General features: G+C 37.3%; 1 protein-coding gene across 3 annotated transcripts in view; it reads left to right on the top strand.

Moving 5' to 3' along the window:
- psip1a (PC4 and SFRS1 interacting protein 1a) overlaps positions 1–16223 on the top strand; it is a 261185-nt gene extending 244962 nt beyond the window's left edge. For 2 of the 3 annotated variants that reach the window (XM_089132282.1, XM_039694613.2), the window contains 6 exons: positions 5009–5058; positions 5196–5266; positions 5432–5533; positions 5668–5866; positions 13385–13481; positions 13565–16223. In XM_089132282.1, coding sequence (XP_088988408.1) covers positions 5009–5058; positions 5196–5266; positions 5432–5533; positions 5668–5866; positions 13385–13481; positions 13565–13595 — 550 coding nt within the window. In that variant the 3' untranslated portion in view covers positions 13596–16223. The remainder of the gene's footprint in view (positions 1–5008; positions 5059–5195; positions 5267–5431; positions 5534–5667; positions 5867–13384; positions 13482–13564) is intronic. The other variant, XM_039694627.2, reaches the window with a different exon arrangement.
- The last annotated feature ends 2046 nt before the right edge of the window (positions 16224–18269 follow it).

The following is an 18269-nucleotide window of genomic DNA, read 5'->3' as shown; positions in this document are numbered from 1 at the left end:
CTGAGATAGTGCATTAATATCCCCAAGGGACCTCCCTGGTTGTTCAGGGAATACCATAGATCGCAAGGAGTTGTCTCTGTAGTCGCAAACAGATTGATCCTCGCCATTCCGAACTGATTCCAAATGATCCTCATCACTTCGGGATGGAGACGACACTCTCCCGGGAGAGGTCCAGTTCGAGACAGCAGGTCTGCTGCTGTGTTTGCTACTCCTGGTATGTATACTGCTCTGAGTGACGAGAGCTTCAGAAATGCCCAAGAAAGTAGTTCCTTTGTCAACTGGAGACATCGCACCGATCTGGTACCGCCTTGGTGATTGATGTGGTACACCGCAGACATTTTGTCTGTTCTCACCAAAACATGTTTGTTCTGCAACAACGGGAGAAAAGCCCTCAAGGAGAGAAGGACTGCCTTGAGTTCCAGCACATTGATGTGCTCCGAGGTTCAAGGGGATTCCCAGTCCCCAAACTGCTCCCCACCCCGTTAGAGAAGCATCTGTCGTTATCACAGATCGCCTTGCCGGGATGTTGCCTAGAGGAACCCCTTTGTGATGACGACGTCCTCGTATTCCAGGGACGTAACATTTGGATACATCTTCGTGTAACCCTTATCTTCACATGCCTTTGTAATTTGCGGTGCAGGTGGAAGTTGTTCAACGTTGAAGTGGACGGGCTCTGAGAAGGCCGAGTGGGACCACAGTCACTGCCGCATCAATCATGCCCAATAATCACTGAAATTGAATTAACTTCATTCTCTTGTTCAGACGAAATGACTGAGCTAGACTGACCAACTGTTCCACCCTCTGGGGTGACAAAGATGCAGTCATCAGTTGGGAATCCAGCGAAATTCCCACAAACACTGTCCGTTGTCTGGGACTTAGATTTTCACAGTTCACCTTGAAACCCAGTGACTGTACATATTGAAGGACCATTTCTGTGTTCTTCAGTACTTGGCTGCGAGAAGGAGCACAAATTATCCAGTCGTCCAGGTATGACAGAATTTTCAAACCTGCACATTAAAGAGGACGAAGGGCTGCAGAAACCACTCTGGTGAAGACCCTTGGAGACAGAGACGGGCCAAATGGAAGGACCCTGAACTGGTAGACCCGATTTTGAAACACAAAGCGAAGAAACGGACAATGATCTTGACAGATGGGTATGTGGAAATATGCATCCTTTAAGTCTATGGATGTGAACCATTCTCCTGGTTCTATGGATTCCAGAATTTGAACTGTAGTCAGCATTTTGAAGGGCAATACTTTTATGAATCGGTTCAGCTGTCTTAAGTCCAGAATGGGTCGAAGTCCCCCGTCTTTCTTTGGTACTAGGAAATACTTCGAATAGAACCCAGTGAGCTGTTTGCTGGTACTTATCTGTACAATTGCTTTTTTCTGTACCAAGACTTTGATTTCGTTGGTCAAAATTTGTGCCTGGACTGGGTCTCTGACTATGGTCATTTGGACCCCTAAAAAAGTAGGAGGGCGCCGCCGGAATTGTATCCTGTCTTGATCGTATCTAGAACCTAAGGATCTGATGTTACTTTCTCCCAACTGTCCGGGGTTTGAAACCCCTGGTAGCACGTCTTTTAAATGACCCTCCCCTGACTGGAGTATGAGACTGGTCAGTCTGGGGGGCCTGGTAAAATGGTCTGGTGCCTCGATCATGGAATTGGTAACACCTCGTTCGCTTTCTGTCATACCCCCAAGTTTCTGAACAAGGAAAGTGTGGGGGCTGAAAGGAATGGGCTGCTCTATGGCCATATTTGGTTGGTCCACCAAATGTCTGCTGAACTGATTCCCTTCTGCGTCTTGCTTGATCAGCAGTGTCCAGCAGAGACTGTGAATCAGTGTGAAATATCCGACCTGGAACCACTGGCATATTAGTCAGGTCCTTCCTAATAGCTTCAGGCAAAGATGTCTGTGCCAACCAGATTTGTCTTCTGGCTAAGATAGCTGAAGACCTAGATGCTCCAATATCCCTAGTAAGCTGTGAGTGTGTGATGAGTGCTGTGTCAATTAAACTCATCATATCATGCTATTCTTTATTAACAACCTTCCTCAAAGCAGCCAGAACTATTGCTAAAGCATTTCCTGATCGAGCTGCTCGGGTAGCTGCATTATACGCTTGGCTCATTAACCGATCAGTCTTTTGGCACTCTTTACCAGGACAACGAGGGTTATCTGTAACCTTATCAGGTCCCAAAGTATTTAAGGCTGCAATCTCGCTCCACTGATGGTATGTTCCCCATACCACTCTCAGGGGGATAATCTAATTTAAAAAACCGCCTGCAACCTGCATTAAACTCGGGTGCAGCCTTTGGATTATTCCAGGCTTTCCTCAGCATCTGGGAATAATCGTCAGCCACAGGAATGGACACAGTGGGCTGTGCAGGGGAAATACTCGTCCATACACCTTGTGTGGGGGTTGGAGCAGTAGCTTCTTCCTGAGCATCAAGGCCCAGGATCCTTGCTGCACTTAAAATGCGTGAAAGAATGTCAGAATGCAGGTTTCCTTCTGAAACTTCGGACCTGGATTCATCGTCCTCATTTTCGCCAATATCCTCCTCACTACCATAAAGGGAATTATTTGCATGCAGTGACACGGCATCCATAGAATCATCCCTCTCTTCCTGATGTGATGTTAACTCATCTCCAGAAGAGGGTGCAATAGGGGCAGTATTTTAGCATGTTTTTTTCAGTACTCTTTAGACCTACAGTGAGGAAAATAAGTATTTGAACACCCTGCTATTTTAAACACCCTCCTACGTTATCCCACTTAGAAATCATGGAAGGGTCTGAAATTGTCATCGTAGGTACATGTCCGCTGTGAGAGGCATACACCTAAAAAGAAAAATCCAGAAATCACTATATGATTTGTTTGTATGATACAAATACTGTAAGTATTTGAACACCTTTCTATCAGCTAGAATTCTGTCCCTCAAAGACCTGTTGTCTTCCTTTAAAATCTCCACCTCCACTCCATTTATTATCCTAAATTAGATGCACCTGTTTGAGGTTGTTAGCTGCATAAAGACTCCTGTCCACCCCATACAATCAGTAAGAATCCAACTACTAACATGGCCAAGACCAAAGAGCTGTCCAAAGACACTAGATACAAAATTGTACACCTCCACAAGGCTGGAAAGGGCTATGGAGAAATTGCCAAGCAGCTTGGTGAAAAAAGGTCCACTGTTGGAGCAATCATTAGAAAATAAAAGAAGCCCTCGGACTGGGGTTCCATGTAAGATCTCACCTCGTGGGGTCTCAATGATCCTAAGAAAGGTGAGAAATTAGCCCAGAACTACATGGGAGGAGCTGGTCAATAACCTGAAAAGAGCTGGGACCACCGTTTCCAAGGTTACTGTTGGTAATACACTAAAACGTTATGGTTTGAAATCATGCATGGCATGAAAGGTTCCCCTGCTTAAACCAGCACATGTCAAGGCCTGTCTGAAGTTTGCCAATGACCATTTGGATGATCCAGAGGCATACTTGTCAACATTTGGTTTTCAAAATTGGTTGGCGAATACAAATAAGGTGTTGCCCCTTTAAGAGCTGTGCGCTCCTTGTTGAACTGTCGGCAGTATTGTATTGTATGTGCCGTGTGTTTCGAACACCCCTTTTTACTGTCTATGCGGACACCCCATGTATGCGGGTATATCATGTTTGATGCTCATTTTTATCTTATTTTGTTTATTGAGTAACGAGTACACTAGATTGATGTTTATTAGTAGTTAGATTTGGGAATAAAGTGCGAGTTGTGAGATGCCTATTCACTTCCGTGAGTCTATCTGGCCCCTCTGCATGCAATAACTTCAGTTGTGTGCTATGCTCTGTGGATTGTGTGAATATAATACATTCAATCAAATATATAGGATATCCCTTCGAGCTGTCCTGGATGAACGTGAATTATTTTTTCCATTCAGTTTGGAATTTGCAGGCATATTTTCTCTTTTCATTCGCCATGGTCTCTTCTTTCTTCCTTTTCCCCTATTATTGTTCAGTCTGAAATGGCGCCCAGTGACGGATGGTTGTTGTCTGGGTGGAAATCGGGAGAAAGGTCGGTCCGGGAGATTTTTGGGAGGGCCTTTGAAATTCGGGAGAAAGTCATGTGGTCAGATGAGACCAAAATAGAACTTTTTGGTCATAATTCCACTAACCGTGTTTGGAGGAAGAAGAATGATGAGTACCATCCCAAGAACACCATCCCTACTGTGAAGCATGGGGGTGGTAGCATCATGCTTTGGGGGAGTTTTTCTGCACATGGGACAGGGCGACTGCACTGTATTAAGGAGAGGATGACCGGGGCCATGTATTGCGAGATTTTGGGGAACAACCTCCTTCCCTCAGTTAGAGAACTGAAGATGGGTCGAGGCTGGGTCTTCCAACATGACAATGACCCGCAGCACACAGCCAGGATAACCAAGGAGTGGCTCAGTAAGAAGCATATCAAGGTTCTGGCGTGGCCTAGCCAGTCTCCAGACCTAAACCCAATAGAGAATCTTTGGAGGGAGCTCAAACTCTGTGTTTCTCAGCGACAGCCAGAAACCTGACTGAGAAGATCTGTGTGGAGGAGTGTGCAAAAATCCCTCCTGCAATATGTTCAAACCTGGTGAAAAACTACAGGAAACGTTTGACCTCTGTAATTGCAAACAAAGGCTGCTGTACCAAATATTAACATTGATTTTATCAGGTGTTCAAAAACTTATTTGCAGCTGTATTATACAAATAAATAGTTAAAAAAAAACATACATTGTGATTTCTGGATTTTTCTTTTTAGATTATGTCTCTCACAGTGGACATGCACCTACGATGACAATTTTCGACCCCTCCATGATCTCTAAGTGGGAGAACTTGCAAAATAGCAAGGTGTTCAAACTTAATTTCCTCACTATATATAATATAACATTTTAACAATTTTTTTTCATGAATTTTAAATACCGAAGCAAAACTGCTCTAGATCTTTATTTAAAAATCATCAGATGGTTGACTGTCTGATTTTTTTCTGCAGGTTAGGAAAAGATGGAAAGAGAGATGATAGAAAAGGAGACAAGAGAAAAGGTAAGACAATAAATGGTGAAATGCTATGCAGTCCTTAAATATACATAATCACCTATTATCTAATATCACCTATTATCTAATATTAATGATACTGTTTAGTACATTTGTATTTTACTTTTTCAATTCTTCAACTAAAGGCGTGTCTGCAGAGTCCAGACTGCATAAGTTGCATGGGGAGATTAAATCATCTTTAAAGATTGATAACCTTGTAAGTACAGACTACAGTTAAGATTTTCATTCTTACATATAGCTTTTAAACCATATTTGTTTAATGACATAAGTTGACATTTGTAGTTCTCACATTTCAAAGAACAATAGCTCATAATCTATTTGAACCTAATGTTTTGTAAATGCACACTCTCTCTTTTCTTAGGATGTGAGGAAATGTGTAGTTGCATTGGATGAGTTGAGTTCACTGCATATTACTACTCAACATCTTCAGAGACACTGTGAACTCATAACTACTCTTAAAAAGGTATGATTAATTTTGTTTTGGTCAGCATTGGACAGTTGTCATGTTTATTAATTACTATTGTACACCACTTGAAACAAAAACTACAAACTTAAAGGTTAACTAAAATGAATCATACCTTTATATTTTCTTTAAAGGTCCGCAGATTCAAAGCCAGCCAGGATGTGATGGACAAAGCCACAATGCTGTATAATAAGTTTAAAAGCATGTTTTTAATGGGAGAAGGCGAGTCAGTGCTCAGTCAAGTGCTCAATAAAAGTCTGACTGAACAGAGACAGTTTGAAGAGGCCAAGAGGGGAGTGCTAAAACACACAGAACAGACCAAAGAGCAGAAAGGTAAATAACTGACTGCTACATGCTTGATTTACAGCTTTCGTTTACATTTCATTAGACTTGATGCAATTGTAATGTAATTGATTTACATCAATTACATTCCATACCAAACTATTACATCAATAATGAAAACAACAACAAAAAGCACAAGTACTAGACTGCATATTAAGGAAAATTCTAATGTAAAGCAGCATTCTGTGGAAATTTGTGCTGTGAAAACAGGGAAAAATACATTTACACTATTAAATAACCAATAATCATTTGTGTGTGTATATATATATATATATATTTGGGGTGTAACGGTTCACAAAATTCAACGTTCGGTTCGATATGATACACTTGTCACGGTTCGGTACGTTTTCGATACAGCAAAAAGAAAGAAATGCCAGAAAAATTTCCTTGATTTAAATTTTTTTATTATTATTAAAACTAACATCATAAAGTATGATTTTTTTTTTTTTTTATTGATTTTTTTTTTACTTTGAGCAATGATGAAGCTATACTTGACTTTTCTTAGGAGCATATAAAACAAAACAGCTCCTTGGACAAAATGAAATGTTATATTGTAATACTTATAAACAATGATTTTTTTATTTCAGATTAACATTTGAGGGAATAAACTGTATCCATAATGTCGAAATAAAACCGACGTAATGTTACTTGAAAGCATTGTAGCCCACTATTCCTGCCAAACTTCCATGGTTAGAGATAGTAGCCGAGTGTTAATAGAGTAAATCCATGGTAAATGTTGCTGATCTGTGGACACTGAATAGTTCATTGATGGCGCAATGTTTCTTCCTGGGTCCATGTCAGCACTGTTTGATCCGTTAATAACAGAGAAATGTGAATGTTTCTCACTAGATCTTGCAGCAATGTTATTACTTCAGTGGCGAATTCATTTTTTTTTTCTCTACTAGATTTCGCTGTGTAGTAACAGTGCAGCTTGATTAAAATCGGCTTGCGTTGCATTTGCCATTGATTGCAATGTTGTGGTCACGTCTCTTATATTATGAGCGTGCTTGCCACACGCAAAGCATCTACATTTGAATTGACGAAATTTTGGTCGGCGGATAGATTAAATAGCATTTGATAGGGCACCTATTATGGAAAATTCACTTTTACATGGTGTTTGAACATAAATGTGTGTTGGCAGTGTGTGAGCAAAACCACCCTAGAATGATAAAAATCCACCCAGTGTTTTTTTTTTTTACAATCTCAATAAATCATAACCACTGTCTCAAAACGAGCTGTTCTAAGATTCAGCGCTTTGTGACGTAGAATTGAGCAAGGGGTTTGATTGACAGTGTGGTTGTGGCATAGACCCCGCCCTCGGTGTTCTGTACACCATCTTCCATTGTTTCAACGACAGCCGGTAATGTCTCTTGGAAACATAATTGTTCTGTTGTGGGATGGGATGTAATAATGACATACATATGCTGCGTTCAAGTCATCTCGTATAGATCGTAATTACGAGTTGAACGCACTTGAATGCCACCACAATGTCATAAATACCAGTGGGGAGCTCGGGATTTTCTGTAAGCCCCGATCTGTACAAGTTGGGGGCGTGTCAGTGAGAAATGTTCATTCAACGTCTGTTGACGGTAAATTTTAATTGAATTTCAATGTTTACTCATTGACATTGTAAGGCTGTTTCATTTATAAAGCAAACTCTCTGCACAAAATTTTATATCTTTGTAATATAAAAATTATACCTAATGATAGAGTTTACATTGGCTTCATAAGCTAATAAAAACATAAAAAGAAAAACACACCTGATGCACATTCTTTGTTCTTCATTTTTTTTATTAGCAGAGTTAACAAACCTTGCTGTATTTTCGTGTTATTTCTTATTTCTGACATCATAGCCACTGAAAACACAGTGGATGTATTGTATTTTGGAAGTTTAAGTGGCACCTTTCCTTGGTATATAAGTTTATGTTTGAGCGAATCATTTTCTGACTGACTGTTTTGTGAACGAGGGTCAATTGAAAGCAGGTCTTGCTTCAAAGTTAATCCTCAAGTGTGGATCGTCGTCTACTGTTTGCGATCCACCGTCAGCTCCAGTAAGTGTATTTAATGATTTTTGAGCAAATAGTCATTTCAGTCGATGTCAGCCAATTCAACAACAAATGTGTCTAAAGTTGTTGTCGTCGTCGTAGGATGTCTGTGTATATAATTTAAACCTTGTTTGTATAGTGTGTAACCACACGTTTATAAATATATATATATATATATATATATATATATATATATATATATATATATATATATATATATATTTTTAAAGATATAGACCTTATTCAGAGCAGCGCCATGACAGGTATGAAAGTGAGGCTGTGAGGGATAGACTTACCATGTTTCCAATGGCATCCGCTGTAAAAAGCAGCTAGATTACTTACAATTTTTTACAGCTTACATTGTCGGGAGTTTTTTTGTCAACTGACATTTCTTTGAAGGATATTTTTCCAGTGTTTCATGAGCAGAACAATCCGAAAACACATTAAATAACAGTACAGCCCATTGAAGAGATGCAAGTCTATCCCTCACAGCCTCGCTTTCATTCAAAGATGGCGCTGGCGTGAATAAGGCGTATTGTATTAAAAACTGCATATATGTTCTTGTTCTGTAAGTGAGCCATCTTCTCACATTTGCCACAGAAGCACCTGTATGACAAGTAAATACGACGCAACAGGTCCCTCGCATAAATGTAATTTCGCTTGTACGTAGCAAACTTTATCACTTTATAGTATGTGTATGTAGTTTAAAAAAATTGCGCCAACGTTAGTGTTTGTGTGTGTCTGTGTGTTGCACATCCATAATTTCAAAGGGGACGCGATTACAACTCTAAGTACATAAATGATAAATGTATCAAATAACCATACCGAGACGTACTGGTCCATTCTCATTTCTGTTTATTCTGTCGTCATCTGGGTCTGATCAGAGACTATTTATATATTCTGATTCAAACATGTGCTGAATGACATACAAAACAGTGTCTCTCTCAGCCATTCTGCTTAGACCAACTGCCATAGATATGCAAGTGCCTCATCCAAAGGCAGGGTGGGGATATGCAGCTCAGAGCCGGCCCGAGGCATAAGCGAACTAAGCGGGGTTATTTTTTATTAGTATTTTTTTTAGATTACTTAAACAAGTGACATAAATCAATGAATGAATGAATATGACTGAATGAATCATTCAAGACAACAAAACTCTGAGCTAATGATCAATATACCTGCCTACAAGTTACAACTGCTGCTGTGTCTGCCAGCGTTTAAGTCATGCGCATAATCCTCTAGACACCTCGCTCGTGCATAGACAATTTGTGCGCAACTGCGCCTAGTCACGGTATCTGTATCAGAGAAAACAGCCGGCAGGGGAACTTAACCTTCAAGGTGTAAGGGTAGCAGTTTAAATAAATAATAAACATAGCAGTTTTTGAACTCTTCTCCACTTTATTATACCACACATCAGACCTCCAAAAACTCACGACACTCCAGCAGCCTACTAAGTGCGCAGTCTGCGCACGACCCATCTACGGCAAGCCCCGAGGGGAAAAATACATTGCATACACACATACAACGAGCGCCAGAACATCATTACCGGTATTATAGTAACAGACTTTGTTGGATTATGTCATGTAATATCTAACAAAGTCTGTTACGATAATAATAATAATAAAGCTTTTGAGGACACTGTATTGAGACAGTTGAGAAATAGTAGGCCAAATATTTTTAGTTTTCAACAATAGGCTTGTTGAAGCCTTGCTCTTATGTTTCTCAGTTTTGTCATAATTTTAGCAAATAATTTCTTTTATATGTTTTGAGACAGTTTTAAGACTGTTAACTTTTTTTATTTAAGTAGGCATCTATTTTTTTTTATTAAGTATTAATTTTGTTGTAGCCTAATACATAACCTAAGTGTATTCATTTATAATGTATCATTATTGCGTGACATTTGTGTCAATAATCGTCAAACACGTGACTCCGCGTAATGGGATGGGCCCCCAAATCAAATTCTGCTTAGGGCCCCCAAAAGGCTCGGGCCGGCTCTGATGCAGCTCATCAGCATTTAAGGTCGTATAGACCAAAACAGCTAATTGTTTGTTTGTTTGTTTGTTTTTTGTTTGTTTGTTTGTTTGTTTTACCTTTATTGTCTGTTCAGATTAACTGGACAGAAATTCATCTTTGATACTGGCTTCAACAACATTCTACAACCACATTAAACACAAACACATTTTTAAATTTTTAAACAGGCCCCAAAAATGTCATTTTCAAATGGTTATAATAAATGAACTGTGGGGTATTTTGAGCTGAAACTTCACAAATACATACTGGGGACACCCAAGACCAATATTAAATCTTGTAAAAAGGGGCATAATAGGTGCCCTTTAATTAGAATTCATCTTTAATTTACATTGTGTACATAATTATTAGGCACGTTGATTTTCTGATCATTTTTTTCCAGGTACATTTTACCAATTCCAAACCACATTTACAGTATATTCAGGTGTGCATCATTTTTAGGCATGTTTTCTTTTAAAATAAGCCAAAAAAATGAGATTTAACCCAGACTGAAAAGTAAAAATGTATTAAATGCCCATGAGAAGGATGCAATACTAATGCAATACTAGAAATTGCAGTAGAAGGCATGACCATTGGACATTGTCTAAAATGCTCATTGGGTCAACAGGGTCATTCAAAATCAAGTGGAGAAGAAAAGTTAACTGCAACCTATGATCATTTGAACCGTTGCACCTCTAATATATATATATATATATATATATATATATATATATATATATGTGTGTGTGTACAGTACATATATGTTGTTTACATTAAAAAAAAAACTTTTGCTCAAAGCAAGCCGATCCATTTTTCCATGTTGATAAGATTTAAAATGGGAAAAAATAATGTGACAAAAAGAAATTAAGGGACATTTAAAATAGATAAAAATGTGTGATGAATCGCGAGTTAACTTTGACATTGTCATTAATTGCAATTAAATAATTTAATCATTTGACATCACTAATAAATATAGTACACACAAATACAGTCATGTAAAAAAGATAGGATACCCCATGAAAACCTTTGTCTTTTTCAACATATGGACATTATATCTTAATTTTAACAATATTGAGAGAACATCGTTAGAGATGATTGTGGAGGAAGCCTGTCTTATTTAAACCTCAGTTTGGTTTGCTCTTGATTGTGGAAGTGAGTGAAATCACCATGGTGAGATCAAAAGAGCTCTCTGAGGCCTTCAGTAAGAAGGTTTTTGATGCATATGAGTCTGGGAAGGATTTTTAAAAAATCTCTTAAATATTCAAAATCAGCCATTCCATTGTCCGTAATTTTTTTTTTACAATTGGAGAACATTTTAACCCTCTGGGCTTCTTCGTCCGAAAATGACCGAAAACGTTTACGTTTCGTATTGTTAAATTTTTTTTTTGCTTCATTGGATGGGGGTGAAACTTGGTGACTTTTGTTGTATTACCTATATGAACACACAAAAATATCAAGGAGATGATTTTGATTTGTTATAGAGCTGTAAAAAAAAAAAAAAAAAGTTACACTTAGCATCCTCCCGGTCAAAAACGGACGACATAGGAAATGAATGGGAAATACGAAAAAAACAGGAAAACTCAGAGAAACCTTTGGTGGTATAAGGCAAGCTACAGATCAGCAACTGTGCAGAAAAAAGTGTACAGCAATGAAGGGGTCACACTCTCTAAAACATCAAGAGTGCAAATAAGACCCCCACACACACACACACACGCACACACATACACACCGATAAACTGGCAAGACTGCAACAGCAAATTTGTAGAATATGCTAAATAAAATCAACACAGAGAGATTCACTGGTAAGACTGCAACAGCAAATTTGAAGAATATGCAAAAATAAATCAATAAAAATACAAAAGAGACTCTCGTTAAAATGCAACGCACACACACAGAGAGAGAAAATTAACTTAATTAGCATTATTTTATCTTTATTTCTGTTTGATCATAATTGCTGATAAAAAAAACAATTTATTGCAAAATGTCTGTATAAAGTGTTTTGAATTATCACTAACCATCCCTTATTTTGTTCAATTTATTGAATTATCAAATACTAAGTAACAAAAATGTATGCACTGTGTTCCCTTTCTAACCAAATGCTATAGTTTGATTGTAATCATAATGCAAAACCTGATACTAATCTAAAAATATTTGTTAAAAAACTAAAGTAGTTGTCTTTTAGAATATATAAATGTATATCTAAATTAAAAAAAAAAAACAAATAAGATAGAGAAATCATGTCTCAAACAACAAAAAGAATAAAAAAAAGCCTTTCTATGTATTTATATAGGAAGCTATAGGCAGCCTACAGGCTGGTACAGGACATTGCACACATCTAACTATTTTTTAAAGCCACTAGATGGTGCTCTTCTTCTTGAACATTTTTTTTTTATTACTGTAAGCTGGCACTCTATATTGATGTGAAATGTTGCATTTATTGGAAAAAAAAATTCACAAAGATATATTGATAATCCATAATATTAAAATCACTTTTTTTTTTATTTGCTTGTGCCTCCCATGTTAGCGATCTCCCTATCAAAAGCATAAATGGTTTGGTAATGTAGTCCAGCGGTTAAATTCAGTTTGTGGCAGGGAAAGGAGCCTCGCACTACAAAAAAAAAAACCCCAAAAAACAATAAGCCTAAATCGGGTATCAAAAAAGAAAAGAGTGAAAAGAAGACTGCAGGAGTATGTGATCCATCCATGACTATTATCATGGATGAATGCACTTTGATGGACTTAAAAAAAAGGGAAAAGTGCTCCAAAAGGCTCTGGGGGGTTAATAAAGTATAAAGTACTATTTAAAATGCTTAAGCTTAAAAAATGGTTAAAATGCTTAACTGCACTTCCGCATTCGTCATTACGTTGTGCGTCAAGGGTTACTCTTTCTTCGTAATTGATGCATAAGGCCATCTGCTGGAAGCTAGTTATTTTAGTCCATAAAGTTTTAATTATGGATATTTTTCTTACACAAACACATCGCTTCTCTTCAGAAGGCCTTTATTTACTTTATATATATATATATACAGTGTATATATATATATATATATATATATATATTTTTTTTTTTTTTTTTTTAACTTGCAAATGGGCGGATTGCATTATTCCTCCATTTAGAAGGGATAATGTGAAATAATGATGACAATTAGTTGTTGTTATAAAATAATGTTTTGACATAATTTGAAAACATACTGTAATATTTGACCGTCATAATGATACAAGGCCTGGAGACTTAACTAACACTATGTGAACGGTACAAAAATATATATGTATTTTAAGTAGACAATTTTTAGACGAAACCACCCACCACCAATCAATCACAACATATTTCTTTGAAGGTTTCTTTGGCTAAAAATGTATACATTTATGCTGCAAAATGTAATTCCAAACATAAATCAAAGTGTGTATATGCAAATTACTTGTTTAGTAAAAAAACACAAATTTGTTTGCATGTGTACAGATATCAAGATGTTGAATGAAGACTTCAACCCTGAAGAAGATGCTGAGACAAAGAGGGAGAAATTTGGAGAGAATATCTTGTCTGTTGTGAAAAACAAGTAACAATATCTTTTCAGATTTTCATTAAGTCCTAAATTATTTGCTTCTAGCAGTCTGACAAAAAAAAAAAATCTTTTTGTAGTGTGACTAATTCTATGGAGGAGTCTGTCTGAAGATGTTTGTTCACTGAAGAGCCACCAGTTGCCAAGTGGAAGATCATGTTCCGTGGGCAAGCCCCCTACAGATCATTATTTTACTTTATTTTTTCAACACTCTGTAAAGACAAAGATGCTTTCCCAGATGGCAGTGATTCTGTTATAACTGTTTTCAGCTAAATGTAATGTATTCTAGAGAGCTCTGTTAGAATTACGGTTAACCAATGCAACTATATGCCATTAAAAAAGAAAAAAGTTACACACAGTATCAAAAGTGCCATTTTATAATAGTAGATGGATACATTAGTGTCAAAATAGATATACATTTCTGTATATACATGTCTATAGTGGATTTGAACTCGGGTCTCCCACACCAAAGGCATGTGTCTAATCCACTATGCCATCACCACCCCACCACAATATATTTGTGATTTTTTTTTTTTTTTTTACATTTAAGTTTTATTGTAGCTTTGTTATGCTGTTGCATCTCTAAAATCATTTATTTTAATACAGGAAAATTAAGTACTCCTACATTTAGACTGCTGTCATAAAAAAAAAATCAGTTTTAGTCTTAATAAAGTAGTTCACTTCAGAAACTCTTCTTTTGACCATTTGATACTGTTTGGTCATTAGCAACCAAAATCTGTTTTTCATAAGCAACTTGGTTAATTTTGTGGCATTTGCTATCTGAATTTCAACAGAGTATCTGTGATTTTTACACATCTGCACCTCAGGTCCATGCTCTGTGACCCCACTACTATGAGTCGTTTGTGCTGTTCCTAAAAGCTTACGATTTTAAATAATATCACTTAAAGTTGACAGTGGCAGGGATATCTAGCAGGGATAACATTTCAGAAACATACTTGTTGTAAAATACTTGTCCTATCACATTACCACGCTCAAAGTCACTTAGCTCTTCAAAACGTCCTATTTTTTCCGCAAATTTTTGTAAATACATGATGCCTTCTGACTGGGGATGTCTCTTTTGCAGAGACCACTCGAAATTATCAAGAGTGCAAAATAACTGTAGAAGGACTTCCATCTCCTCCTTTGTGGGCACATGTGCTTCATTCAATAATCATCACAGAGACCACTTTAAAATTTGTTTATTAGCATATTAACTTGATTCTATTTGAGTATTCACTGGTCTTACAGCAGTTCTGATTATTCTATGTAAAAGTAATATTCTGAATCTGCTTTTAATAGGTACCAGTCCAGCCCTACTGTACATCTTTTTTATGGTTTGTACTTTTATGGTCAATTTTCTTATTTGCAAAACAAATGTATCAACAATCCTCAAAATCAAAAACATACATGAAACAAATCAGTTAAATTTGTAAATGGTAACAATTTAAATACTAAGTAAATAAATAAATAATATGAAAGTAAAGCCATATAAAGCCAGTAAAGTCATATATACTATGACCATTTTTTTTTTTTTTTGTCTCACCACATAGTAACCATATTACTATGGTTTACAGGAATGTACAATGCAATTGTTTTCCCCATTTATCAAAATAGGTCTTCCAGAAGATTTCCAGCATCATTGTGGATACAGAAATGCATCATGCTGGGTAGATGTTTAATTGTAACATCTACCCAGATGTTTAACTGGGTAGATGTTTAATTGTTTAATTGCTACCCAGCAAGATGCATTTCTGTATCCACAATGATTCAGGTTTTTTTGTAACATGATTTAGAGGTAGAGAGTTACCAATAATGTATACACTAGGACAGAACTCATACATCTAAAATATAATCATGCACATCTTTCCAGAAAATAGTGGACTATTGCCATAAGTAAAATAGGTTGTCTCTCTGTTGCATCTGCAACATTCAGGATCATAAAACCTGCTCTAAACAGCCTTGTGTGTTCAGGAGAATCTGTAATTTGTTTTAATTGCACAAGACGTTTTCTAATATCTCTAGAACAGTGGCGGATGTAGAAAGTGGATAATGGGTGGGCAGTAGTGTTCTCATAAATGTTGTGTCACTTTTCTATGATTTATGATGTGATTAATGACCACATGTTGGTACAGGATTGTGTGCCTGGCTGTCACCCCATGACTGATATGTGTCAGTCACGACTGTCGTAGTGTTCTTGTATCAAGTAAACAGTGTTGACAGGCGCCTGTGGCCATTTCTCAATACCAAGTACTTCGGACTTGCGTCCTTGGTAGTTCGGACTTGCCAAGTTCGACTCAGGAGAACGAACTCCCGAGGACACGCGAGGACTCATGTCCGGTTCTTCTGCAAATGGAACAGAGCGTTCTTGATCGCGTCACTCAGCACGCTCAAGCTACTCCAGTTAAATCTTTAATATATACTATAGGCAACATTAAAACGAAATATGTTACAACCCTGCCTCTTTTCATCAACAATAAAATGAAATGTTATAAACACCACTCTGCCTCTTTTCATTTAAAAAAATCTCAAACTTATTAGCCTAATGGCCATGTGCTTCAGGCAACGTGTTGATTATCTTCACTGCATATATTTATAACAAAATGAACATGATGTTTTTGTTTTCATTATAAAAATATGAAACATTATTGATTTTTATTGGTATTTTATTGTACATACAGTGACGACAATGTTAAATATATATATTTACATAAGTATATAAAATAAAATGACACAACCCTTTCTCTTTTTCTTAAATGTCAGTTTTAATGATCAATAATATCTTGCCTAAAAGGTATAGAAGCTACAATGAGAAATAAGGCAATCCGTCTGTAGTACATCAGGATTCACGGGACGTGTTCCCGGTTCCGGCTGATCTAAACTATGCAGCCTAATTTTGAATTAAGGAAGTCTATAGTGTGTTATGTGTATGCTACGCCAAAGAGATGTCTTTTTAGTCTAGATTTGAACTGATAGCGTGTGTCTGTTTCCCGGACAATGTTAGGAAGATTGCTCGAGAGTTTTGGTGTTAAATATAAAAAGGATCTACCGCCAGCAGTCGATTTAGATATTCTAGGTATTATCAACTTTTTCCAGCTAAAATTAGTTTTGATTGATTTTCTTCCGTCGAAATGATCATTTGGTATTAAATTAGGGGCTGCTAAGACCACACCGTTCTCTCTAACAGATTTTAAAGGAGCTGTATGTAAGATTATGGCCAAAACTGGTACTGCAATCACTTTCAAATTAATGTAGAGGGGTGTATCCCCTCCCCCTCCTCCATGACTTAAGGTTGCCAGATAGGCTGCAGGATCCAGCAGGAACGTGACGAGCTGCGGTAACTAGAGTAGAGCTGGTAACCTGGATGCCGCAACACTACTGACTTTGTGATTGGTAGATAGGTGGAGGGTTGAGCATCAGACCAAAAAACAACATGACAACATCAGTTGAGGGCTGCAACTGCACTTTTTAAATGACAATATACTGGCTGGACTACTGTTGTCAGTGATGTAAGTATTTGAAACGAACATGATTTCTTTATGTCTAGTGACATATCAGGGCCATTTTATGATTAATAATTGAAATACATTTCTTACATACAGCTCCTTTAAATGCAAACCTGTGATAAATGCTGATAGCGTTAATATGCGCATTAAGAATTGATTCTATAGTTACATGCATTTAAATATATGTACGCAGGTTTGTAATTCCCTACAAACGATGCCTAAACAATCTACTCGTCTTGCCTGTAAATTTTGATACAGAATTTTATTTTATATTAATCACTTTCACATTAAAATTCACATGTGAAAGAAACTTCACAATGCTTTATCTATAAGGATCCTCCATAGGGAGAGGCTAGTTGGCACTTCAGCACTGCGTTGTCATCGGGTGCAGGCGAAGGTCCTTCGTCAGATCTGGAAAAGGCCTGGGTCCGGTAGGCTGCGGGAAAACCTCGGGACACTAAAATTAGCATATATGCCATTCTTCTTGTGATGTAACGAGTACATCAGGATTTAAGGGAAGTGTTCCCAGTTCCGGCTGACCTAATCTATGCAGCCCAACATTGAATTATAGAACTCGATAATGTATTGTGTTTTTAGCCTAGCTTTGAACTGACAGAGTGTGTCTGCTTCCCAGACAATGGTAGACTGTTCCAAAGTTCCGGTGCTAAATAGGAAAAGCAACAGTCAATTTTGATATTCTAGGTATTATCAACTGGCCGGAATTTTGAGATCGCAATAGACATGAAGGACTATAATGCACTAAGAGTTTGCTCAAGTACTGCAGAACTAAACCATTTAGTGCTTTGTAAGTAATCAGCTATATTTATACAACGTTTAATAGGCAGCCAATGCAGTGTTGATACAACGGGGCTATTATGGTTATAGTTCATGGTTCTGGTAAGAACTCGAGCTGCTGCATTTCGAACCAGCAGTAGTTTGTTTATTAAGCGTGCAGGGCAACCTCCCAGTAGAGCATTACAATAATCTAGCCTTGATGTCATGAACGCATTAACCAATTGTTCCGCATTTTCTGAAATGTTTGGCTACATTTATTTCAGAAGAATTTTGTCTGTAGTGACCAGTGTTTTTGTCAGTAGCTTTCCATTCACATGTGTAGGGTGCTTTGTGTGTGGAAGACCATTTTTGTCCGCCACCACCAAAGACCTTTTTTGACCCAGAAAAAAAACCCTCTAAATGTTAACAAATTTGGCCTGGAAAAAATAAAAAATGCATGTTTCAGTTAAAATGCATTGTGGTAGCTAATGATTTGCAGCATACAAAA

The sequence above is a fragment of the Pimephales promelas genome, chromosome 6 (assembly GCF_988280905.1).
Source record: "Pimephales promelas chromosome 6, fPimPro1.hap1.1, whole genome shotgun sequence".
NCBI lineage: Eukaryota > Metazoa > Chordata > Actinopteri > Cypriniformes > Leuciscidae > Pimephales > Pimephales promelas.
This window is presented reverse-complemented; position numbering and strand designations above follow the sequence as displayed.